At 37.2% G+C, this 10,631-nt stretch overlaps 1 protein-coding gene across 1 annotated transcript; it reads right to left on the bottom strand.

The window, feature by feature from the left end:
• Positions 1 to 280: 280 nt before the first annotated feature.
• On the bottom strand, positions 281 to 10,615 carry LOC121431819 (peptide methionine sulfoxide reductase MsrA-like). Its single transcript, XM_041629566.1, has 5 exons — positions 10,447 to 10,615; positions 6,200 to 6,359; positions 5,192 to 5,364; positions 2,261 to 2,515; positions 281 to 1,002 (listed from the first exon to the last, which is right to left on the bottom strand). The coding sequence occupies exons 2-5, from the start codon at positions 6,335 to 6,337 to the stop codon at positions 768 to 770; spliced, it is 801 nt and encodes a 266-aa protein (XP_041485500.1). The 5' UTR covers positions 6,338 to 6,359; positions 10,447 to 10,615; the 3' UTR covers positions 281 to 767.
• Positions 10,616 to 10,631: the final 16 nt, after the last annotated feature.

Below are 10,631 nucleotides of genomic sequence, written 5' to 3'. Positions count from 1 at the left end.
GTTAAATACGCGCATAGCTTGCTGGCTAGGCTAGCTACATGCGCAAACTAGCTGCCTGAGGTCATGTGCGCTTGTGGGATTTGCTTTTTGCTTTCATTTTTTTGCTCCCTTTTCATAGATAATGCAAGAAAAAACTCCCTTTTCCCTGATATTTTCGCTAAAGACCGAGGCGTTGTACAACACAAATAGCGAATATTCTTATTCGTGCAATGGTGCGAGATTTCGCATTCAGTGAAAGAAACACTCTATTCAACTCGGCTTACGCCTTGTTGATTAGAGCATCTTTCTTTCACCTCATGCAAAATCTCGCACCGTTGCACTCATGCCTATTCGCTATTTGTATACTATTCATCAGTTTCAACATGTGTATCAAAGTCTGCACATGCAGGCATTAATATAAACACATCACAATATGTAATCTACAGACATTTTGCATTCTCTTGTTTTATCAGTGGGCTGCCGATTAGAGGTAATAATGATAACAATAATAATAATAATGATAATAATAATAATAATAACAATAATCAACACAAAATATATATCCATTATATGCATCATGAATTCAAATTTCATCTTCAAACACACATTATCAACCTTCGATTCAATTAAAAACTAAATATAAAGCACATATTGCCTTTGTTGAAGAGTAATGATGAAGACTATAACAATGATAACGATGATGAACAGCATTTTTGTTGTGCTATATATCTGTGAAAATATGAAAATGTGCAGGCTCCCCAAAAGCATCACATATCATTCACACAGTATCATCGATGACATGTTCCGCCATCTTTATTCTCGATGAGCACACGCATAAAATCAGCCTGAGACGAACTTAGTGCTAGACTCTCTACTTCGGCATTAAAAGCTTCCAATGTGCCTGGTCCACTCATGTATCCTAGCAACCGGGAGGTCCGGGAAGAGGACAAGAAATCTGCATCTTTGAGATCGAGGCTCGCAACAAGTGCATGCTGCTGGCGAAGAAAGTACTTTTGATGGTAGCTGTGAAAGAATAGAATATGAGAAAGAAAATGAATGATGCAGTCAGTTAACCAAACTCGAGTCAAAAGAGAAAATTGCAGGTCTGGAATTGGACCATTCAACCACAAAAAATTGCCTCTTCAGAAATAAAATTATTGGCTTAATATATTGCAAAGTAAGTATTTTTACATTTGTCAAACTGGAAAATGGAAATCATTATACACCACAATTAAATTTAATTTTCACTAAAAAGCTAAACTCCAATAAAATCCAATAAACATGAGGGAATTTTGTGAATAACACTGACAAACATGGGCGGAAATCCCCCCTACTCAAAATAGTTGGGGGACACAATATCAAATGTCCCCCCTACTATTTTGGGTCTTTGGTGATGCTAAGAAATATATAACTCAAAATGGGAATAAAACATGCGTTTTGGGACGAGATGACCTTTTTTTTGTTTTTTTTTGCTTGTCAAATATATTTTCGTCGAAATGACCTCAAATTTTAGGTAATAGCCTTTTTTTTTTTGCTTGTCAAATTTTCCAGACCCTTGTCCCCCCCTACCTTTTGTGAGAGATTTCCGCCCCTGCTGACAAATAAAGATATCAAATTCTTTAGAGCCTATGTATGATTGATAATAATGGCTCAATATATAGCATTTGTTTTATTTAAATGTCACAAGTCAATCTGACAACTTAATAGCTATAACTGCATTTGGTAATACATTTGTACTGTTGCTGAATCAAAACATTTCGTTGGGCAAAATATTTGTATATTTCACCTCTTTTAACATACTGCCTTTGAACCCACTAGGAAGGCTCATTAATGAAAATATCTACAATTTTGGGGATTTAAACTGAAGGCAATACAGCTTCATTTTTCATACATAATTCATCCTGTACTGGAATAGAAATTTCAAGCATGATTAATAAAATCAAGAAAAATGGAGCTTTGTGGCCCAGTGGATAAGTCTCCGGACTTTGAAACACAGGGACGTGGGTTCGAATCCCAGCCATGGTGTAATTTCCTTTGGCAGGAAATTTATCCACATTGTGCTGCACTCAACCCAGGTGAGGTGAATGGGTACCTGGCAGGAATTTATTCCTTGAAATGCGTGTGCACTGTAATATTAGTAATTACGGCTGCCAAGCTACAGCTGGAGTAATAATATCCAAGTCCTTTGGAAGCGCATAGAGACATTATTCATTATTGTGATATGCGCTATACAAGAACTGTGTATTATTATTAAAGGAATCAAATACAAAATTGATCTTACTCTTCTGCAGGGTAAAATTTTCCCGCCGGTAAAATCTTTGTCACAACCTCCAGCGTTTCTCTCCTTTTCTGTTCAGCCTGTAATGACGCCTCGGCTTGGTGGTGCTGTACGTCATCATGATAGAAAATAGCAGACATGTATTGGGTCTTGTAAAGCTCGGTCGCATCGTGATCTTGGTAAAATACTCTCAAGAGTTCCCTGTAACTTGTTTTTGTCGGATCAAACTCAATTTCAACAGCCTCTGTGTGGTCTCCCCTACAAAAAAGGGAAATGAGATTTAGAATCATTGGACCATATTCTGAACTCGGGTCTATCTTAAACTCACGTTTAAAGTTGTGGTTTAAGTATAGCCAATTACATAAATCACTAACAGAAGAGATATCATACTTAAGCTCATTTGGCTCTCAAATCACCCATAACTGTCTCATAAGTATAAATAGATGATTGTCTTCAACATCGCTGAATCAGGAAAGAGCACAGTAAATATAAGAAACATACAACTTAATAAGAATTTCAACACTTTTGGCTTTCCATAACTTTAGCACAGAGTTAAACCATGGTCTATGGGCCATTGTACATCCAATTTCTGGCGTACACCAAGTAAATTGCATAATCGATCTGATAAAAAAATAAGATTTATACATATTTTCCATTGATATCAAGAAGCACATTTTTTTTTATAGTGGGTTGTTTGTTTTAATATTGTTGTCCAATCTGCAAGCCTTGTAATCTATTCTAAGTTTATTGTGCATTGGGTAGACTAACGGTGAGTCAGTCAACACATTAATATCTCAAAGTCTAAAGGTAAAAAACCCTTTGAATGTCAAATGAATTAACAGCAATTATTATAATGTACCTGTTAGTTTCTTCTTGACTGCACAGGTAAATTGGCAATCATTGATAAAGTTCTTATAGATTTAACACCACAAACAATCACCAAGACAAAGTTTGGAGGTCACAGTATAGGGTCAAATGACAAAGCAAAATGCAGGAATGTGAGACACATCATGCCTTTTGATTTTATACACTCAGAATCTTAAAATAATCTCTCTCTAAGTGCCATATCCCCAGACATAGGCGATCATGGCATGCCACAAATCTCCGTTCCTGGCTATCTGAATCAGCTCCACCTCCTGCAAGACCCACACCTCCCTCTATAATCCATGCATTAATGTATGTGCCGCGGAGGGGACCCCCATTTTTACACACAAATTTCCGTTCCACAGCATAGCATTTTTGTCTTATTGAGAAAAAGAACAAAGAAAGCCGCTCCAAAACATAGCATTTTCTTCTTATTGAGAAAAAAAGAAGAAATTAATCTGCTCAAAAGCTTCGCATATTTTCTGTTACGCCGTTCCGGCCGCATTGATCTGCTACAATGAGCCACAATTTTAGTGAAAAGTGACCGCAGCGCTGTCCAACCATTGCCTCTGCGCTAGCGCACCCGCGCCTGTGCTGCCGGCCTAGCTGCATGCACGTTTCATAGGGATGCATACGCACTCACACGCAAGCGACCCGTTCCAAGGACCCGTTTTCACAAACATTTGTAGTTACAATAAGCCAGCTCCCAGGCGCCCGCTTTTTGTCTCGCCCATGGCATATACTTACCTCTAATGATATATTTAATCTCATCTGCTGTCATTTCATTAAATCTTAAACTCTCTTGAGTATTTAATCAAAATGAAAACATACCACTACAGTGCGTATCAAAAAAAAGTATACACTTTGAAAAAATCCTGTAAAATTATACGCTTGTTATATCCTGAAGATTTTTCGACATTTTAACATTGGTACAGATCCATTTAAGCAAATGACGATATAACTATCGAAAAATATTTCCGCATGAGTGAGCACCACTTAATTTTGAAAAGTTAGTGAAAAATGATTTGCGCAGAACTTTGAAATAGCTATGCGAATAAAAGTAAACCTTTATCATGAAGAACACGAAGAATTTAGCAAGTAAACTTGATTAGAAGATATCTCTGACCTCTTTTAACTTGTTTCCTTGCCCAATACACTTTGAAGAGTGCATTGCGCCCCACCCCACTCCCTCACACACCAAGGCCATCAAGACGATATTTGATTTACATTGAGCTGTGATTTACATAAAATGAATTAGACTTGATTTTCATTTTGTTAATCATTGTTGAGCTTGGAAAAGTGTGGAGAAACCAGTATTAAATGAAGAAATAAATGTCAACCCACTTTAAATAATAAAAACTTAGTGAAAAAGTGCTGGAGATGTCTGATGTAAACTTTTTCTCAGATTCAGTTATGTCATCAGATCCAGCTGGCACAAAAAGGGTAAAAGTTGTGCTTACTAAGTATTGACATTTCAATTTGGGTGGCAAATTTGTTTAAAAATGCTTCAATGTATCTGTTTTATCTTAATTGACTAACAGTGCAAGGGAAATGTTGGAAAAATGTATCGCAGGGTAAGTTTGATTTCACTCTTTCCCCTTGACACTGCATGAAAACAAGCATTTCTACACAAACAGATTTCTGTGAGCTTTACAAAAATGGACAGTGCTCACTCAAGTGTAACATTCTGCCAAAAATTTGACGTTCATTGCATAGATGAGACCCAAACCCAAGATTATATGTGAAAAAAATACCCACATGTTGTACATTTTTTAATTCCCAGAGCTTTTTCAAAGTGTAAACTTTTTTTGATATGCACTGTATAACAATCCTATCATTATAATAACAGAGGATTGGCGCTATGGGGGAAGGTGCCCCCCCCCCCCAGCAGTAAAAAGAGAATGAAATAATATTAAAAAAAAAGAAAGGGAAAGAAAAGAGAGGCCTTAATTGGATTGTGTAACTCTCTATATACCCCTACTGTTCAATAGAAAAAGAAAATGACATCAGTTTTACTTGTGCTGCCAATGACCGAACATTCAAATGATGAAATATAGGCATGTAACTTACAATCTTCTGTAATTGGGGTCCTCCAGCTTTCCACCGGTGTAACCAGCCTTGACCCTGACCACACCCGGCAACGCTCCGAAGGATGCCTCCACTCCCCAGAAACATCCCATTCCAAATGTGGCTTTGACAGTAGAGATAAGAGGTTCAGTGTAAGGAGTGGTGGAAGGCTCTATCTGTTAAGTGATCAAGAACAAAAAAAATTGCAGTTATGATTATATTTATAACATGTGAAAAATATGGACAAATAAAGCAAAACAATACAGAATACAAAGAATGATCTAATATTTTTTCCCTTTAATCCCTCCAGCCCTCTGCGCCTCGGAATCATTTACTAGATAGATGCAGAGCTACCAAGTCTCATGCATTATGCGTGAGACTCAAGCATTTTGGACTCTTGTTCATCCCCTCAAATCTCTGTCTCACGCAACTATCACAGCCTATATCCATATGCATTGTACACAATGTCTGTGATCTCACTCAGATTCACAGAAAATCTCACGCATAGCTGGTCTTTGAACTTGGCATTTCTGTAGATGGTGCATAATAAATGCTGTATTTATTATTATTATCAATGATGATGGTGATGATCATGATGATGGTGGTGATGATGATGAAGAAAATGATGATGAAGGTGATGTCGATGATGATGATGATGCTGTTGATAGTAATGGAAATGATGGCGATGATGATGAGAATGATGGATGATGATGATGATGTTGATGATGGTGATGATCAATAGATGTTGATGATGATGGTGATGATAGATGGTGATGATGATGATAAAGAAAATGATGATGAAGGTGATGGCAATGATGATGACGATGATGTTGGTGACAATGGTGATGATGATGATGGTGATGATGATGACAATGATGATGGAGATGATGATGGAGATAATGATGATGGACATGATGATGATGGAGATGGTGATGACGATGATGACGATGGAGATGATGATGATGACGGTGGTCACGTTTTTTTCACTGTTTAAGCATGGCCGTTTATTACCTTTCTGTACTTCAAAAAACTTTCAGCATCTCTACAACCAGCACTATCAGTTGCCATGGTAACAATCCATGTTGAACTCAGCAGTCCAAATATGTACATCACAGCTGCAGCCAATTTTCCATCAATATTGTAATCCATTGTTCAAATGAATTTTCTTTAGCTAGATCAAGAGAGAGAGACAACTTAATGGGTAACTGGAAATGAATTCTAATTGGAACCAGTTGGGTAACTGGAAATCCTAACTGGATCCAGTTGGGTAACTGGAAATGATTTCCAATTGGAAATTTTCCAGTTACCCAACTGGATCCAATTGAAACCAGTTAATTTGCATATTTTCTGCCAGTGTGCACAGATTAATGTTTTATGAGATTTATCATAATTTACAATGTATCTATTTAATTTTTATCAATTTGAAGTACCACACTTTTTTCAGATAAGTGTTTAGAATAATTAGCAGTGAAAGCCATGTTCATAAATGTTATAGATTATAATTAATACATATTCAAAGATAATTAGTACACCACTAACTGTTACCAAATTACATCAAATAAAAATATATATATTTGAAGATCTCCCATATAATTATACACATATGAAAGTCTGCATTTTATCAATGCCCTTTACATTGGTATTAACAGACAAATAATGTCACTGCTTCTGTGTTGGCATGAGCAATAGTTAGTGCAAATGCTAATTAATTTGTAACTAATTAAGTTCATTCCACATATCAATTTGTTTGCGCTCCTTTTTTGCAGTGCGTAGCATGTTAAATTATTTCCCTATGGAGAATAATAGAAAATACAGTTTTTGAGGGATTTGCTAAGATATCTCCCAAACGCGTCAACAAGGTGATCCATCAAAACAGAATAGAGCAGATTCTCACCTTGAACATGATATGATTTTCATTTAATTTTAGTCAAATTAAGTTCTGTCACTTTTGAGGTTTTTGGAACCTTTCTTGATGATTTTGGAAATCCATTTGTACATGAGCCAATGGGCAAGTGCGGGAAACGAAACGTTTGGTGCGACTTCACATTGTTGTAAAAAAATATATACGTCACAATAGACCCTATCAAAAAAGACATTTTGCAGAAAATGCTGTAGATTGCGAATACCTAAGAATGATTTTGATTGGATAAAAAAAAACCTCTGTCACTTTTCACATTTGCAAAAGCTTTTGCAATTGGTCACTATAGTTTGGCGGGTTCAGCCGATGGCATTGTGTGTACACAGTATAGTACACAGTACACACGCATAGCTAGGCAACGCAGCGCGTGAAGAATTTCACTATTCGTACAGCGACGACTTGAGTGTATGTTGGATAGGACCGTACCATTTTTGACCGGGGGGTGTGCCAATGAATGCAAGTGATCAAGAAGAGTTACAAAACTGAAGGGAGTGAGAAAACAAGGAAAGTGAGAGGGAAATTTATGAAAACAAGTAATGCGAGGAAAAATGACAAGAAATTAAAGGAGAGAAAGGAGAAGTGAAAACACGCAGCTGAGTGCGCTCACGATATGTAAGTTGAACACCCCTGCACCGCAATGTAGCAGCCCGCCATATACACGTAGACTGCCTGCACGATGCGAAGACAGCGGCGCGTATTAGTGACTGTGCGTTAAACGTCCCATTTCTATGCCTTATAAGAGGAGCGTTTTTTGTACACAACAAATTGATATGACTGGAAGTTCCAATTGGATCCAGTTGGAAACCAATTGGTTTCAACTGGTTCCAGTTGAAACCAGTTGCCTCCAATTGGTTTCAACTGGAACCAATTGAAACCAGTTGCCTTCAATTGGTTTCAATAGGGAAATTGGAACAACTGGAACCAATTGAAACCAATTGCCAACTGGTTCCAGTTGCCCAATTGGTTTTAACTGGAACCAATTGGCAACTGGTTTTCAATTGGAACCAGTTGTTTCAATTTCCCTATTGAAACCGGTTGGCCAACTGGTTTCAATTGGTTTTGCTCTAATTGGTTTTAACTGGATTTTGGTCCTGGGTCGGGATTACCTTTATTGGAATCAGTTCTGACTCATCGGTCCATCAGGTAGTACAATCTAAAAACATTTAAAAGCGCTGAATCACAAGTTTAACTTAAAAAAAGAAAATCTTTTCAAGTCAAATTTTGTAGATATATTATCCTAGTAATATAATGAATAAGGAAAAAAGGAAGGCATGCATCCCAGGACCAAAATCCAGTTGAAACCAATTAGAGCAAAACCAATTGAAACCAGTTGGCCAACTGGTTTCAATAGGGAAATTGGAACAACTGGTTCCAATTGAAAACCAGTTGCCAACTGGTTCCAGTTAAAACCAATTGGGCAACTGGAACCAGTTGGCAATTGGTTTCAATTGGTTTTCAATTGGTTCCAGTTGTTCCAATTTCCATATTAAAACCAGTTGAATCCAATTGGAGGCAACTGGTTTCAATTGGTTCCAGTTGAAACCAATTGGAGGCAACTGGTTTTCAACTGGAACCAGTTGAAACCAATTGGTTTCCAACTGGATCCAATTGGAACTTCCAGTTGGAATGAACTTAATTAGTTACAAATTAATTAGCATTTGCACTAATTATTGCTCATGCCAACACAGAAGCAGTTTTATTTGTCTATTAATACCAAAGTAAAGGGCATTGATAAAATACAGACTTTCATATGTATATATTCATATTGGAGTTCTTCAAATATATGTATTTTCATTTGATGTAATTTGGTAACAGTTAGTGGTGTACTAATTATCTTTAAATCTGTTTTAATTTTAATCTATAACATTTATGAACATGGTTTTCACTCCTAAGTATTGGAAACACTTATCTGAAAAAAGTGTGGAACTTCAAATTGAAAAAAATAAATAGATACATTGTAAATTATGATGAATCTCATAAAACATTAATCTGTGCACACTGGCAGAAAATATGCAAATTAACTGGTTTCAATTGGATCCAGTTGGGTAACTGGAAAATTTCCAATTGGAAACCAATTGGAAATCATTTCCAGTTACCCAACTGGATCCAGTTAGGATTGCCAGTTACCCATGCAACTGGTTCCGGTTTTATTTCCAGTTACAACTGGTTCCAATTAGAATTCAGTTACCCATCTTTCCAGTTAGAAGTCATCTCCAGTTACCCAATTGGTTCCATTTAGGATTTCCAGTTACCCAACTGGTTCCAGTTAGAAATCATTTCCAGTTGGAAGTCATTTCCAGTTACCCAACTGTTGCAGTTAGGATTTCCAGTTGCCCAAATGGTTCCAGTTAGGATTTCCAGTTACCCAACTGGTTCCAGTTAGAAATCATTTCCAGTTGGAAGTCATCATTCCAATTACCCAACTGGTTCCAGTTAGGATTTCCAGTTGCCCAACTGGTTCCAGTTAGGATTTCCAGTTACCCAATTGGTTCCAGTTAGAAATCATTTCCAGTTGGAAGTCATATCCATTTACCCAACTGGTTCCAGTTAGGATTTCCAGTTGCCCAACTGGTTTCAGTTAGGATTTCCAGTTGCCCAACTGGTTTCAATTGGTTTCAACTGGAAATTGTTAAATTCCAGTTAAAACCAATTGAAACCAGTTGGAAATCCAACTGGTTTCAATTGGATTTTGGTCCTGGGATATTTCATGATCATAACAAAGTAATGTATGCTAGATCTAGAAATATACCCACCAATATTTTATGTTTTTTTTTTACATAATCCTGTTACTGGTTATAGGATCTCATTATGTGCATAAAATGTACCAACAAACATTGGTCAAATAAGGCTGCATGACATTGAATCATTTATTTCATTCATTCATCTGAAACTGAAATAACTGTCTAACAGATGAATTGAAGAATTCATAGATCATGGAATGTCAGAATCTAGCCACATATAAAAACTTGCATGGCAAACAAGCATGTCAACATGATATTGATTACTGTAGGCATATATGTTTAATACAGTATGATGTTGCGAGAAGAGGACACGTATACAAATTAATACCAGACACCAGCACCTATACTAGCGCCCCGACCAGACAGCGGCATTGGCTCGGCGCTCCCGGTGTCGGGAAGCCGACTACCAGGGGGGTCTACGTACTACCACTGGCACTAACCCCAACTGTACTGGTAAGAGGTAGCTAAGGCAAAAAACCCGTAAATTTTCCCTATATTTTGATGCAAATTTCAGACAATATAACCCAATTTATCTTAACGAAGTAATGGTCTAAAATGTACTGAACATGCTACAGAAGAAGAGAATTATCAGCTATTACCTAATTGGTCGTCTGCTAGAGTTGACCCACTCGCTCGATCCTAGATTGTCGGTGGACTGTGCAGTACACGCCGGGAGTACACGTAAGCTGATCCAGTATTCATATTGAAGTCGGATTGGGGTCAATGTCCCTTTACCCACCCAAGGAGGTGGGATTCGTGAAAACTGAGAAATGTATATAGATAG

Source organism: Lytechinus variegatus, chromosome 18, assembly GCF_018143015.1.
Source record: "Lytechinus variegatus isolate NC3 chromosome 18, Lvar_3.0, whole genome shotgun sequence".
Classification (NCBI taxonomy): Eukaryota; Metazoa; Echinodermata; class Echinoidea; order Temnopleuroida; family Toxopneustidae; genus Lytechinus; species Lytechinus variegatus.
The sequence above is the reverse complement of the archived record's forward strand: the minus strand, read 5'-3'. Positions and strand labels throughout refer to the sequence as shown.

Coding starts and splice junctions, on each gene's coding strand:
- LOC121431819 (XM_041629566.1), bottom strand. CDS start 6,337: ATGGATTACAATATTGATGGAAAATTGGCTGCAGCTGTGATGTACATA. Junction 5,365..6,199: donor GTTTTTTGAAGTACAGAAAG/GTAATAAACGGC, acceptor ATCACTTAACAG/ATAGAGCCTTCCACCACTCC. Junction 2,516..5,191: donor GACCCCAATTACAGAAGATT/GTAAGTTACATG, acceptor CCTTTTTTGTAG/GGGAGACCACACAGAGGCTG.